Below are 16,643 nucleotides of genomic sequence, written 5' to 3'. Positions count from 1 at the left end.
TACAATACAATGGGAAAGAGTTTCCATAAGATAATATATTCTAGAGTAGTCTAAGATATAGACATCCATATAATATCTATATTAATAATATTTCATAACACTCCCCCTTGGATGTCCATTACTGAAGAAGATGCCTCGTTAAAACCTTACTAGAAAAACCCTGTGGGAAAAAATACTAGAAAGGAAAAGAGTACAATAATCTTCAAACACGCATAATAATACTCCCTCCATTCAACTCCACTTTACATGTTTGCTTTATCACGTTTGCCAACGCGAGTTTTACGCGTTAAATATCTTTAGCTACGTATTTACAAAAATTATAAAAATTAGATATTTTTAATGTACTCTTAAAGACGAATCAAATAAGATCTCACATGAATATATTTTAACTTATATATCGAGAGAAAATTGAAGTTGAATTTCCGCTTGTGAATAGTGTGCAAATGAGAAACCTGCAAAGTGGAGTTGAATGGAGGGAGTAGCTATCTCGTTAAAAACCTTTCCATGGAAAACCCAGTGGGACAAAACCATGGATAAGGAAAAAGAGTACAACGCGTGTCAACTCCCCCTGATGATTACATAACTTGATAAATCTTGAAATGAACCATGCTTTGACGTAACTTCTCGAACGTTGAATAATAAAATCCATTGTAGTTGATAAACTTGATATCTCCAAATCCTTGATAATTTCAATCTTCATATTTCTTTAATTCTCACAATCTGGGTGTAGTCATTTGTGATGACTCTTGGATCTTCATTTCAAATAATATTTCCACAATAGTGATAGGGAACTTCTTGATAGATGGCATAATATTATATGTTAAGAATAACTCATCTTAATAATCATAGCGTATCAATGCGCTTATTGTGCTACCTCGTTAAAAACCTTGCTAGGAAAAACCCATTGGGACAAAAAACCTATTCGAAGGGAAAAAAAGTGTAGCCATCATTCCTTAATTCCTTATCTTAAGGAGAATCAATCCGATAATGATTGAATAAATCATCAAATACTTTTAAGCGATTTTCTTTGCTAAACCACATATGTATGAATTGGCATTCTGATTATAGACTTTGACTACATTATTTTCCAATCGTTATGGTACTTCTGGACCATAAAGTAATTTCACATGTTTAGCATGGAGCTCATTTAAATCATTATTTTCATATGCTCAAACTTCAGGTTGAGACAATAATAATTTCCTTTAAGTAAACTCTACATGAATTTAAATATCCATTTTGGAAATAATCACGATAACATTTCAATCGTGTCGTAGAGATTCATATATAATCATGAGTTCCCAAAACTCAAGAGGCTCCTATAGGGAGTTATCCTCGTTGGAGTACCTCGTAAGATAACATTTTAGCTTTTTAAACATTTATCCAAATAAAACAATATTATAACACATGTTCATACATATGATATAAAACTAATTCTAAACAACAGTTATATAACAATGTAATAATTTATATAAAATAAAACTAATTAACATGCAAAGGATGAACTTAATCTCCAAAGTACAAGATGATGACTCGATAATGTAAACTGTTCAGTTTCATTTTTCAATATTCATAACTTCAATTAACTTAAGGTCAATAGTTGGACATTTAGTCCATGATGTAACACCCCCGCACACCAGGACGCCTTACCAAGGACCATCCCAGTGCATGAAGGTGTCACCATCTCGATTTCCCGAGGTAGTAGATCAAATAGACAATAATAGAACATTGTTAATACATTAATGGGCCTATACAACATAACTTATCACAAGTATTTATACAAAGATGAATACTACTATAACTCTTGATACAACACTTCTAGATTGGCCTCGTGATAACTCGATCCCTCCCATCCTAGCAGCCACAGAGCAACAACCAACTGTACCTGTTAAGCCAACTGCTCACCATCCCCGAATGGATCACCACAGTTTTGAAAATATAACACGAGGTCAGTTACTGAGCAATCAAAATAAGACAAGTACGATAAATAACCAGCTGATCATCCACCAACCCCCGGTCTCCCGATCTCACACAGTAACCGACTACACACCAAAGTGTGTAGCTCTGCCAGATTACCCATCGCAACAGGTAATCCTCGCCGCCAATGGGTGACCGCAGCCCATCCCCACCAAGTCCAGCTCATCAACGAGCGACTAACTGTAACACCCCCATACTCCAAGTGCCTTACCAGGACCACTCAGGTATAAGGATGCCACCATCTCGGTTACCCGAGGCATGATATTCATAAGACAATAACGAAACAACTTTAAATAATATAAGTTTAGTGAAAGGTTACAACTGAAACCAAATACCAAAATACGATACACGTTCTCAAACCAACTGTCTACTGAATTAACTGAAATGTTATAAAACTAGCAAAGCTACAGCGGAAGACTTCTATCGTCAGACGGTGGCACATCCCAGCTATCCCAGTACTCAACTCAAACCTGCTCAATTGCTGCTCACCATCCCCGAATGGATCACCGCAGGTTTTACAAACAACAACCGGGGTCAGTACTAATCACACAACTTATATATATATCAACAATACGACAAACAGACAGCTTACACCGTCACACACACACACACAATCACACCAGTCCCATCAATCTCAATCACCGATCGTCCACTTTGGACCCACCACCAGCCAGTGGGGGACCGCAACCGTTCCCACCTAAGCCCCGCTCATCATACCGAGCGATAACCCTGTCCATTAATGTGCACATTCCTCCTGTGGCGGGTTCCACAGGAGGCGAAACTAGGGCGTGAAGCCACTCCCGCAAGTGACTCCACTCAGCCGAGAACGCATCTCGAGAACCAGAGACAAACAATCACAATCACTGCCATCACAATACAATTACGATATTAAACAATCAATCTCAACACATCAACAATCATCCCATTATGGGAATCCTACCTGGAAAGCACAACAGTCAGACGATATCAACAGCTGAATCAAAAAGCCTCTTCTACAAAACCACCTCCTATCATACAAACACATAGACACTACCAAATCACAATCTACACAAAAACTCCCAAATCCCCATATTAGGGTTTAACCAACTTAAAGGAAAAACTATAAAAACGGTACATAGATCTTACCCTCGACGCAAGGATCTCAACGGTATAACGAAAGGTGAAATCCGACCTTCCAAACTCCGGGATTTGCTAACATTACGATTAAAGTGATGAACGTACTTGCTTTCTCTCTTGACAGTAATTTAGGTTTTGAAAAGTGTTTAAGAACAATGACGGAAAAGATTATATACCTTAATCGCATAATTAACAAAACCCGAGAAATAACTCCCCGTAAACCGGCTACTCGATCGAGTAGCTAAGGTACTCGATCGAGTGCCCCCTTACTCGATCGAGTACCCACGTTACTCGATCGAGTACCCACGTACCGATCGAGTACCCAACAGGTCGAAACTATTTTAAAACGCAACTCACCCTTACTCGACAGAGTAAGGCCTACTCGATAGAGTACCCAGAGGCTCATAAATACGGAGTATTACACTAACAATCTCTGTTCCTTAATGTGCACATCCCCTCCCGTGACGGGCTCAACGGAGGGCGAACTAGGGTGTGAAGCCACTCCCGCAAGTGACTCCACCACAATCACACACACACACACACTGCATCACAGCTGTCACAACACCACAACCGTCACAACACAACCACACCAACACCATCACCACAACACCCAACCTCCGATGATCAGCAGTTAACAACAACTACAAACAAACACAGTCTTAAATCAATTAACAGTAACTGAGTAAGGAAACCCTACCTCGTCGCAAGTCGTGAAAGACATCCACACATAGCCAAGCAAGACTCCAAAATGCATCCTACAACGATAGCCATCCCCTATTATGCAACTATCCTCAAATCTATCAAAGAAGACACGAGACAGAGACTTACCTAATCACATGCATCGCCGACGTTGTAGACAACGACCATGCACGCAACCTTCCTAAGTGAATCCCGTCTTTCCCCATGGTGGAGGTGTAGGCTACCTTATGAGAGTGTATAGAGATAGGGATAATAGGAGAGAGTGGTAGGCTAGGGTTAGAGAAAGAGGAACTGTCAAAGAAAATGAGGAAAATGAAATGAATCTCGCGAACTTGTGTTTTATATTAACGCGTCGACAGCAGCCACACTCGGTCGAGTACTGGAGTACTCGGCTGAGTAGGCTCTACTCGGTCGAGTATAGGCGATACTCGGCCGAGTAGCCTCGGATAGGTCGAGTAAACCATCCTACAAGGCTCATGTTACAAGCCTGATCCCTCACCCATTCATCCCCACGGCCTGTCTCGGTCAACAAGGTCGGTCAACAGAGTCCTTGAATATCCTGGGTATTACAGTCTTCCCCCCTTAAAAGAACTTCGTCCCCGAAGTTTAGCCCACACGTCACTCACCACAAGGTTACGTACTATGACACCATCTACATACATAAGGCATACGAACTTTGGCCATCCTTGACACTACCACCCCACCACATTGTTCAAACAACCATCATACCATCACAGCTGTTCTTCCATGTATTACCAGCCATCAATATCACACACAAAACTTACGGGAAATAATCCCATCATAAGTTCATAATAAAATATGTTCCCATCCCATGCTACATGTTAAAAGCAACACAACGACTAGCCGCGATACACAACCACAAAAGTACACGTCCCACACACCCCTACAGAGTTGCTCAACGTATGTTCATATCACTTAAAATATAACATCGATACAACTTCAAAGAAACGTAAATGTAACTTCAATAACATGTAACATGAATGTAATACCGAATACTATCATACATAACATACATGTGATACATAACATACATGTGATTTCAAGTATTATAGACATATTTTCATCATTTGTTTCCGTGACATTACTCTTCCCCTCTTAAAGGAACTTCGTCCCCGAAGTTCACCACTAATTACCTTCCGTACCCACAATAACACATACATCGTAACTGTGACATTACTCACAACTTTAATTGACTTAAATCATGTTACAAAACTTAACCTATGACATTACCCACATGTGATCCATAGCAACAAAAGTGACGACAATTAAGTATTCTATATACATCTAAAGATGTTATTATCAAATGATAACAACTTTATGCATTATCTGTTATTTTAGTCACATACTGACCACCAGTTTCACTCACCTAGTCAGACCCGTTATAAATGTAGCCAAGCATTGACACCGCGAAAAGTTGCATTAAATAACCAAACATTTATACATATAAGACTCGTGACAGCTACCACACTTTCCGTTAACATTCACCTATCACAAATAGACTCATGCGGCACCTTGAACAAGTTAAGTTCCTTTATTTGAACCATAGCAATATGACTAACTCCCATAAATCGATATGTTATCCAAGTGCATACATACCTGTAACATGTCCGTAGCCCATTTTTTTGACAATGGATTACGCTATGCGACACTATAAAGCACCCACACACTCGGTCATACAAATATTCACGTAAATCTTACAATTCGTAATTATCAAACGTCATGGTCCCTGTAACAGTAAAATTAGGCCGAGTATGAATGGATACTTGGTCGAGTAAGCTCTACTCGGTCGAGTATAATTGTATACTCGGCCGAGTAAGCTCTACTCGGTCGAGTAGTGTCTATACTCGGTTGAGTTGTGACAGACAGAGAGCTTTTGACACAGTTCACACAATGCATTCACGAATTAACCTGCAACCAAACTCCCTACAACAATACCAAACATGACTAAATCCAACACGTCTCCACACGATAAGCTAAAGTAAGTAACGGCCTTATGGCCGAGTACAGTCATCCAACAGTAAGAAATAAATCCGGAAAATAAACATCCAACATAAAAGAAACCAATCCAGGAAATACAACAAAAGGATCAAAAGCCAGGACCCTCCTCCATGTTATCGTCACCACCTGCACCAGAAGTACCTACACCTGAACTACCCACTCCTGGAAAGCCTGCTGCTGCTGAGTAATCCCCTCCTAGCTGGCTGCCGTAATTGGCTCCCCATGGTCCCGCGAGGCAGCCAAACTCTGTCTCCTCCGGCAGTCTCCAGAAACCAGGATCAACTCCGTAGCTATGGAAGACTCCCGTGTCCACTCCAGGTCCTCTCCACTAGACAGGCTAAGCTAGCTGTGTCCCTATGCCCTGGTTATGAGCCATCTCATGAATGTTGCGGAGCACCAGACTAGTGGAGATCCGCTCAGCCAAGTCACTCTGCTGCATCCTAGGGTCATGCACGGTGGGGTAGGGCGAGTACTGGTAAGAGTAGGTGTCGGGGGCTGAGTAGTAAGGCTCGGTCACAACCGGATCTGCTCTAGACTGTCTGACCCTACGGCGCTCACGAGGTGGAGGAGGTGACTGCTGCTGTCCCTCAGGCACGGTGACCGGCTCAGGTAGGTCCAAAAGAATGGTAGGATCAATCAGATAGGTCTAGGGCTCAGGCCTAGGTATAGAACAGGGTTCTCACTCAGCCAAATGGTCAACAACAGGGAGATGGGCAGGGTCAGGAAGTACCATCCACATAGATCCCCTCACCCTCCAGGCAAAAGACCCGTCATCCAACTTCCTCAACCATCTATTCTCACGACAATACTGGGCGTCCATGGTAGGAATGGTCTCCACATACTCATCCCCCTCAGGAGGTGGGGCCTCAAAATCAGCCAGACGCTGAGCTAGGCGGGTCACTATGGCCCCGCAAGCAATGTGTCGGGTCTCAGACTATGCCATACGCACCAGACTAGAGCACATTATCCCTGGAGCACTATAATAGAACGGCTTCCTACGGTGCAAGTTAAGGTAAGACATAAGTAACATGACCTCATGAGAATGAAGCTTACTCACATCATCTCTCGCATGCAACAAACAAGTCATCATCCTCAAGAACATACAAAGGGAAACATGCTGCACATCATTGATCAACATAGCACTGGCACTAGGGGCAGGCCGGCCAGTCAAGAAAGGAAGGTAAAGAGGGGAACCACTATTCTTAGCCACGTCACTCAGGTATCCCGTCCCCTCCTCCTCCAAACCCAGATGGCCCGCAAGCTCATCCAAAGTCAGCTCGTGATCCTCATTCATGAAACGGAAGGAGACGGTCTTCTCCTTCTTATCATACTCGTACGAGCTCAGGAATTCTAAGGTCAGATGGGGGTAGGACTTCTTCCTTAAATGATATAACCCCTCCATTCCCAAAATCTCAAATATATGAATTATGTCTCCCCTAATCCCCAAGGTCTCTAAAATATCGGGGTTCACACACCGAGTAGGTCGGAAAGGACGCCTCATCAAGGCTACAAAGGACTTGCGCTGCTTCAAATCAGAGAAAACTACCGATGGATATGCCTCCACCGGTGGGACTACAGGTCCACTGCTTGACTGACCCGTCTCAAGTTGGACGTTAGGACGGGTCCTCTTGTTGGACAGGCCTCTGGTTTTCACCATGCTGCAAAAGGCAACTCTTTAAAAAAGGTGCTAGGCACACCAAAACTTTATCAAAAGATGGACCGTTTTTACTTGTATAAAAATTTTGAGACGAACATTTAATGAAATTTTCTCAGCAAATCACCAAGTATTTTACTCAAAACATCAATACTTTACTCAAAACACCTTTACCAACATCAAGAGGCTTAAGACAGTGTGATAATCAAACAAAAGGCAAGGTATATCGATTTTAGCAAACCCTAGAACTCGAAAATCCAATTTAAACCAAAAATTGCTTTAATAACGGTATAATCGAGGTTTATATATGATTAAATCCAATGAATAACATGAAGAGGACTTAATTTCAGTTACTTATGATGAAAATTTGAAATATTAACAAATTAATGTCATAACTTCGAAAATAAAGGGAGAAATTGAGTTAAAACCTTACCTTGAATTGATTTGTGGCAAGTATGAACAAGTTGAACACCAAGGATTTACCCAAAGAGCTTGAGGAAGGAGGAATATGGGGTTTTAGAGAGAAGGAGATGAGGAGTTGGGAGGCGGAAATAGGAAAGAATGGGACGAAAATAGGGTTTTTGTATAACCCGGTTAGTCCTCGATAAAACAGTACTCGGTCGAGTAGTTAGTATACTCGGCCGAGTATCGACTACTCGGTCGAGTATTATACTTACTCGGTCGAGTTTTCGAGAACAGTAGCGATTTTAATTTCTACAAAATGGGCACTCCGTCGAGCACCTTCATACTCGGCCGAGTGTGGTCTACTCGGTCGATTACTAATTTCTACTCGGCCGAGTTTCCAAGGATTGAGATAGAATTGAATCTTTAATGTTCCTGCAAAATAAATAGCATAGTTCGGAGTTCCGTACAACCGGCTAGTCACTGTTAGAGCTTACTTTTACCACATAGACACGCATCAACACGAATTTTTGCACATCCATTACCAATTCAATCATCATCTCCACCTATACATCCTGCTTTGCTATAAAACAATTTACATGTCATCCTAAGCACATGTAATTATTAACTACTATACCTGCAAAGTTAAACTCACATACCATATTCTTACACATCCCGCTAATCCCATTACACTTACCTTAAATCAAACATTTACAAGATAGCAATCATCACATAACACAACCATTATCAAGCACATTAACTGGCTTACCCCTGGTCACATCTTGCAACGATTCATTCACAATTCTAAACTCTCCCACGCACATAGAGAAACATCATCCTAACCTCAAATGCACACAACGACCATCACAGAGTAACGACTCTTACTAGCTACCCTTTTTCCCGTGTCTGGCTTAAGTTCGATGGGGCCATGATTTTGAAATGAGGGCGCCTACTCACCCAAAATCTAGCATCGGCTGGGGCTCCCAACGCGCATACACCAGGTTCATTTTAGTTAAAACCCTACATTCATTAGATTCATTGGTTCAGGTTCCAAAATCGTCGGCTCTGATACCACTTTGTAACACCCCCGCACACCAGGACGCCTTACCAAGGACCATCCCAGTGCATGAAGGTGTCACCATCTCGGTTTACCGAGGTAGTAGATCAAATAGACAATAATAGAACATTGTTAATACATTAATGGGCCTATACAACATAACTTATTACAAGTATTTATACCAAGATGAATACTACTATAACTCTTGATACAGCACTTCTAGACTGGCCTCGTGATAACTCGATCCCTCCCATCCTAGCAGCCACAGAGCAACAACCAACTGTACCTGCTAAGCCAACTGCTCACCATCCCCGAATAGATCACCACAGTTTTGAAAACATAACACGGGGTCAGTTACTGAGCAATCAAAATAAGACAAGTACGATAAATAACCAGCTGATCATCCACCAACCCTCGGTCTCCCGATCTCAAACAGTAATCGACTACACACCAAAGTGTGTAGCCCTGCCAGATTACCCATCGCAACAGGTAATCCTCGCCGCCAGTAAGTGACCGCAGCCCATCCCCACCAAGTCCAGCTCATCAACGAGCGACTAACAATCCCTGTCCCTTAATGTGCACATCCCCTCCAGTGACGGGTTCCACAGAGCGCGAACTAGGGTGTGAAGCCACTCCCGCAAGTGACTCCACCACAATCACAATCACACACACACACACAGCATCACAGCTGTCACAACACCACAACCGTCACAACACAACCACACCAACACCATCACCACAACACCCAACCTCCGATGATCAGCAGATAACAACAGTTACAAACAAACACAGTCTTAAATCAATTAATAGTAACTGAGTAGGGAAACCCCACCTCGTCGCAAGTCGTGAAAGACATCCACACATAGCCAAGCAAGACTCCAAAATTCATCCTACAACGATAGCCATCCCCTATTATGCAACTATCCTCAAATCTATCAAAGAAGACACAAGACAGAGACTTACCTAATCACACGCATCGCCGACGTCGTAGACAACGACCACGCACACAACCTTCCTAAGTGAATCCCGTCTTTCCCCATGGTGGAGGTGTAGGCTACCTTATGAGAGTGTATAGAGATAGGGATGATAGGAGAGAGTGGCAGGCTAGGGTTAGAGAAAGAAGAACTGTCGAAGAAAATGAGGAAAATGAAATGAAACTCGCGAACTTGCGTTTTATATTAACGCGTCGACAGCAGCCACACTCGGTCGAGTAGAGTACTCGGCCGAGTAGGCGATACTCGGTCGAGTATAGGCGATACTCGGCCGAGTAGCCTTTGCTAGGTCGAGTAAACCATCCTACAAGGCTCATGTTACAAGCCTGATCCCTCACCCATTCATCCCCACGGTCTGTCTCGGTCAACAGGGTCGGTCAACAGAGTCCTTGAATATCCTGGGTATTACACATGAGCTCATTTATAATCATAGATTATATGTCGACAATCAAAATTGGACTTACTTATAAGATCCCCATTTTCTAGTCCATTAATTTTCGCGCGCAAATGCATATCGGTTCCTTCAACATATCGATATAATTTTAATATCTCATGATATTGTCAGTACTGATCAATGATATCTGAATATATTTGATACCATTCCTTTTCTATATAGGCCATCTATTATCATTCAGATATTTATGTCACTTTCAGGACATCCAAATTTCTTTACTCCATAGGAGTACCAACTGCCCAAACTTGCCATTTTCTTATTACTAGAAATATTGAACCGATATGACTCTCACACTATATTTCACCTGTGCTTTATTGTTCAATTTGACAAGAATCTAATTTTTCATTACATATATTTTCTATGACTAATGTATAGCTCGTTATACCACATATAAGGCTAAATTGTCTATAATTAAATCATAGATTTTAATGTAACATATCGCATTTTGATAAGGTGATAAAACTGGTATCATAATACATCTTCATAAGCAAATGAATACCATCATTTCTAATTCCATGAACCTCTACTTGATGTATTTCATAATGAAAACAAACCACTGAACTTTAGGTTCAGTTGGGGATAATTTACTTGTTTGTTTTTATCATCTTTTCCTTATCATTCTCCCCCTAAGGTGGTAAAAATCATAATCACCTTAGACCTTAATTTCTTATATCACTGATAAGAATTTATATGGGCATTTTTGTACATTAACAAAATCTTTTGGGGAGTTAAATATAATGCAGTTGGATTTTAAATGTGCTGAATTACAATGCCCTTTTCGGAGACTAACGATTCCATATAATAATCAAACTGTGATCTCCAATATCAAATATACCCAGTCTTCGTGTAATATCTTGCCTTTAATAAAATTACATGAGAGAGTTTCAACACTTATATTTTCCTTAAAGATAAACTTCAGGTTTATCAAAATCGGGTATAATAGGAACCCGGGTGGCCTTAATTGTCACATCTGGATAATTTCATGCCAACTTCCTTAGTTGCCCACAATCCAGGGCATTCTTTCATAATCTATCTGGCCAGATAAATGATGTGACATAGGACACAACAGGTGTCTTGTATATGTAGGCAAGACTTATCAATGTTCTTTCAGTGAACATGACTATATTACTCTTTTGAAAGTGAGATTGTCTGTCAATCAATCCATGATAATCTTGTATACTTCTGGTATACAACTAACTTCTATTTATGGAACTTCTAGTCCAAATTAGGTAATATGTAAGAATTTCAGGCCAAAGTATTGATAACAAAATATATACACACTACGGTCCCATAATATGTACATTTTTAGAGGACTACATGGCTAATAAACCAGTATATAATAAGAAGTTAAGAATGGAAGATGGTAGAGTTACACCAGGTGTATGAGGCCCTCATACACCACCAATAATGACGCGCCACTTGTCCAATTTAAAGAATCTTATTTAATCTAATTAATCCCTTGATTCCTTCATTAATTGCCCCCCCTAATTAATGTTCTCGGTTTTGCCACATATTTTATTAATTAAAAAAAACTTCTCTCCTAATTTATATTTAAGTCTTATTTATTACTAATACCTTTTATTATTTTTAGTATTTATGTATACAATATATACCTTTAATATTTCGTATATTTATGTATACCTCTAATATACGTACACATCTCAGATACGCTACGGTTAATTGATACGTATTGTATCAATTTCTTTATACGGTATGATTATTCCTTATATGTATGTTTATGTATTTACGTTATTTTTTTTTTTTAATTTTTTTTTTCAATTAATATTTTTTCATATAATACCTTTTCTTTTGTCTTATATTATTTTAAATTATACCTAAATTTCGTTGTAATTTATTTTTTTGCGTAATGTTTTGTTTTATACACACTGTTTTTAATATTTAATTTCTTTAAATTAATTTTTTTTAAAAAAAATTTAAAATTAAATTTATTTTATGATTAATTTTCATTGTACTTTTTTTTTTGCTTATGTGGGTATGAGTAAGTTATGTCTTTTTTTATACACATTATTTTAAAATTTTAATTAAATTGATAAATATTTTATTTGCTAATATCCATGACCGGAAGTTAAAAAGACCTTATATATATATAGGACTGGACATATGACAGTATAAGTTAGTGGGTGCAGTGGTTTCCTTACTTAGTTCATGCTTTCCTTACTAAGTGTCTCGTGTTCGAATCCTCTTGTGGGTTTTTCTTTTTGTTTTTGGCATAATTTTGCACAAGTTAACCGTATGCTATTCTAATACTTGAAGACATATACTCAATACTGTGAAAATGAATTAAGGAAAATAGTCATTGATTTTGAATTTTTGATTTATCATACATTATTTGTTTAAAGAAGTCAAATGATATACAAAAAAAAAATCATACTTCCTATTTACAACCTATGACTATAATTTGTATATTGAGAATATTGAGAATTTGAATATTGTGACCTAAATTGCGATTGGGAGAACGTCGGAGTATTTTGTGACGGTGTAAAACGTGGAGTATTTTGTGTACCACTAAAGCCACTCATAAAGGATGAAGCATCATCGTTTGGAACATGTCGGGTTGGGTTCATATTTGGGGGGAGCGTAGTGGTTGTCGGATCCTCATCATTTGTCTTTCTCCTTCTCTTTGTCTGTTTGACAATACGTCTTCTGCCATTCCCTCGCTTGTCGGGGGGGTCTCTAATGTCACCTTCTTGTTGAGGTGTGTTTATGATAGTCTCCCTAGGTCGTAGTCTCCTACGACCCCACATTTTTTAGGAAACTCCACTGCCGCAAATGAATCTATAGACCGTATCCCAAAGACATGAGCCTCTAACTCTTTGATTAGTTCATCGGTTATGCTATTATAAATGGCAGAAGACCCTTCACTTTGCATAGCCAACCTCTTAATGTAATCATTTTTTACCGTTATCTCAAGAGACCTTTTAACACGTTCTGACTCATCCGGGTTGTAGTACCCAACCCGAATATTTTCGTATCCTCTAACCAAATCCTTGCGCCAACGTTCGATTATGTATTTGTCTGGGATAGCTTTTACGTCCAACACATCAAGACACTTCATGATATGGCGACATAAGATCCCTCTAAATTCAAACATCTTACAAGCACATTTATACTCACCAGTGATTGTGTCAATACTCACTTCAAAACTTCTTCGATCTTTCTTCCAAAATGCTTCTGTCACTTTTGATGTGGCCCTAAACCTCTTGATGAAACCCAAACTATTTGGAAGAGTTTCGACATTGGTGCTTATACAACCATATACCTCTGTTTTCACCTCTCCGAATTCTTGTTTGTGTAGACCTTACTAAAGATATCCTCGAATAATATCATAGGATCCCATTTAAGTGGGCTCTTAATGTCTTTGGCGTTATTGACTTTCTCGTCCTCCACCTTTTTCTCTATGGCATCCTCGTACTGCTCCATGAATTGCATCAGGCCGGTTTCTATGCTCATGTACGTTTTAATAAATCTGTTTGTTTGTTCACTCCTCTGAGTAGAAGACATACCCGCACGAAAAGTGTCTTTCCAAAAACAGGCATCCACCGCCTCTCATATCCCATGCACCCCTCAACCATTTGTTACGTTGCAAGTTGTATTTTTCCATGAAATCGTCCCACATATCTTGCAGTTCCTCCTCGGTGATACTCTCGTGTACAAGCGTACGCAAATCTCTGTCAATCTGAGGAAATTGTGGGTGGTCTTTTAGATTCTTATCCGCGTTTTGAAGAATATGCCAAAGGCATAATCTATGTTTAGTCTCCGGGAACACTTTCTTGATTGCCCCTTCCATTGCTTTACATTGATCAGTTAGTAAGACGGTCGGAGCTCTCCCCATACATTCCATCCACTTCTCAAACACCCACTCGAATGACTCTGTGTCTTCGTATGAAATTAAAGCCGCTGCATATAATATTGTACTTCCATGATGATTAACTCTAACGAATGGACAGAAAGGCATCTGGTACCTGTTGCTTAGGAATGTACTATCGAATGACGATGGGTCACCAAAAGCCTTGTACATGGCACGACATCGTGCATCAGACCAGAAAATGTTCAACAGCTTATTATCCGCGTCCCTTTCAACAGCGTAGTAAAAATCTGGATTCTGCTCTTTTAAGCCCTCAAAATAATTTAAGACCTCTTTAGCGTCACCACGAAACCTACTTTTGCGACGTTCGCTGTTGATGAAGTTTCTCGCGTCCTGCCGATTGAAATGTAGATTATGAATCCCTCCAACCTCCCTAACTAATGTGTTGAAGTTCCGGGTAATTGGTATGCCAGCTCTGTCGTTCAACACCAACCTGGCCTTGAAATATTCGCTTATGTGCCTATAATTGACTACATGCCGGCTAACCTCAGGATTCAAATCGTGATTATGTACCAAATCACAAGTACAGATTACAAATTTCCCACTGTCGTGATTTAATTTCCCAAATACATACATTTTACATGGTGTTACACACGAGCTTTTCTTCCTCGTATTGCCCTCTGAACACATAAACTTAATCTTGTTCATCATGTGGAATCGTGGTTCTTTATCCCCAACTCCGTTTCGACGTACCCCCTGCTCCTTGAAGGGAGCCAAAAGTTGGCTACTACGAACATGAAGTTCAAACCCCGTCTTATAAGCGTAAGTATAACGAAAAACGACAAAGAACTGTTCACCCGATTCAAATTCCGCACCAATCGTAGGCTCAATAGCTGGTTGATTGTCTTCATTGCCTTCCGAACATGTCTTTGCATGCCGTAACAATTCAGTGGCTGTTTCATTCTCGTCAATGACTGCGTTTTCTCCCTCCTCCTCGATATACAAAGCATTTAAATCAAAACTATTCGACATTTTTAAATGATGAAGGTTGTTTTGAGAAGATGAAGGTGATGGAGTTGATGAACTTAGAGTTTGCTGTGTTGAACTACTTTGACTGTGGAAGTTGAAAGGTTAATCTCAATTTACTTTTAATTATTTTTATTTTTTTCTCATTTTTTATTTTTAATTATTTTTAATTTTAAAAATAAAACCTACTATTTACGGTGGGTGGAAGTTGGAAGGTTTTCTCCCTAATTTTCTTTTAATTATTTTTAATTTCTTACTCATATTTTATTTTTAATTATTTATAATTTTAAAAATAAAACCTAATATTTACGGTGGAAGTTGGAAGGTTTTCTTCCTCATTTTCTTTTAATTAATTTGATGAAAAATTCCCGCCTAATTCTCCCGCCAACCTAATCCTACCATTATCCACACTCCCTATAAATCCCTATGATTTAGTCATATAGTACTTTTTTTTTTTCAACTACAAAATCTTTCAAATATTTAGATTATGGGTGTCTTGCCGTCACCATATTGCGATCCCTCATTTGTAACAACCCAAGAAAGCTATGACAAGTTGCTCAGTAGAGATCCGAATTTCTTAATTGGGGAGGAGTTCATGGAAAGGGTGATGATCAATCGTCAGAAATTTATTGATCTTGCAGGCGCTAGGTTGGGTTTTTTACCTGGTTGTGACACTTACCCAGTCGTTCCTAGGCCAAGAAGGCCTCTTACAAGGAAAATGACATCTAAATTGTCTACTGGCCGTATCCAACTTACTTCAACTTACTTCAAAAGCAGCAATTGTCGTACTTGACATTCAAGTTATTCTTGATTATTATGAGATTGATGATCGCGACGTAGAAGGTGAATGGAGGAACTATTGGGAGATGGAGAGGGATTATATCATTAGAACCGGCGTAATTCCAAGTCACCTATGGTGCTTTCTTGTGTAAAATGTGTAATTGAATCAAATATTATTCAAGAATTGTTATGGTTACTAGCGTTTGTTTTAGTTAATTTAAATTCAATTTATCGTACTTGAACAATTTAGATTAAATATATCTTACATACATGTAACGGGATAATTTACGTAAGATAAAAAAATCGATAATTTCTATTTACGTAAAATAAAAAAATCGATAATTTCTATTTACATAAAATAAAAAAATCGATTAAAGAATTTTAAAGGACACAATTTCATTGTATTGGAATATTGAAGGACAAAATGTCATTTCCTAAACATATTTATTTAAAAAATTCTCCCAACTCCTTCAACAAAATTTATTAATTTTAATTTATTAATTAAAATAAAATCCGTGGCAGTTGAAAGGCCACATGTTGTTTCATTATCTCATCTATAAATACACTTTCACTAAATGCAAACCCTAGTTTCTCAACCAACAATTTACCATTCATTTCTGTTTTCCTCTTCTCCTTCTCTTAAA

At 39.2% G+C, this 16,643-nt stretch overlaps 1 protein-coding gene across 1 annotated transcript; it reads right to left on the bottom strand.

The window, feature by feature from the left end:
* Nucleotides 1-13,866: 13,866 nt before the first annotated feature.
* LOC141651651 (protein FAR1-RELATED SEQUENCE 5-like) lies at nt 13,867-15,225 on the bottom strand. Its single transcript, XM_074459352.1, has one exon. It carries the CDS (start codon nt 15,223-15,225, stop codon nt 13,867-13,869), a length of 1,359 nt encoding a protein of 452 aa, XP_074315453.1.
* Nucleotides 15,226-16,643: the final 1,418 nt, after the last annotated feature.

This window comes from Silene latifolia, chromosome 4 (assembly GCF_048544455.1).
Source record: "Silene latifolia isolate original U9 population chromosome 4, ASM4854445v1, whole genome shotgun sequence".
Taxonomy (NCBI): Eukaryota; Viridiplantae; Streptophyta; class Magnoliopsida; order Caryophyllales; family Caryophyllaceae; genus Silene; species Silene latifolia.
The sequence above is the reverse complement of the archived record's forward strand: the minus strand, read 5'-3'. Positions and strand labels throughout refer to the sequence as shown.

Coding starts and splice junctions, on each gene's coding strand:
- LOC141651651 (XM_074459352.1), bottom strand. CDS start 15,225: ATGTCGAATAGTTTTGATTTAAATGCTTTGTATATCGAGGAGGAGGGA.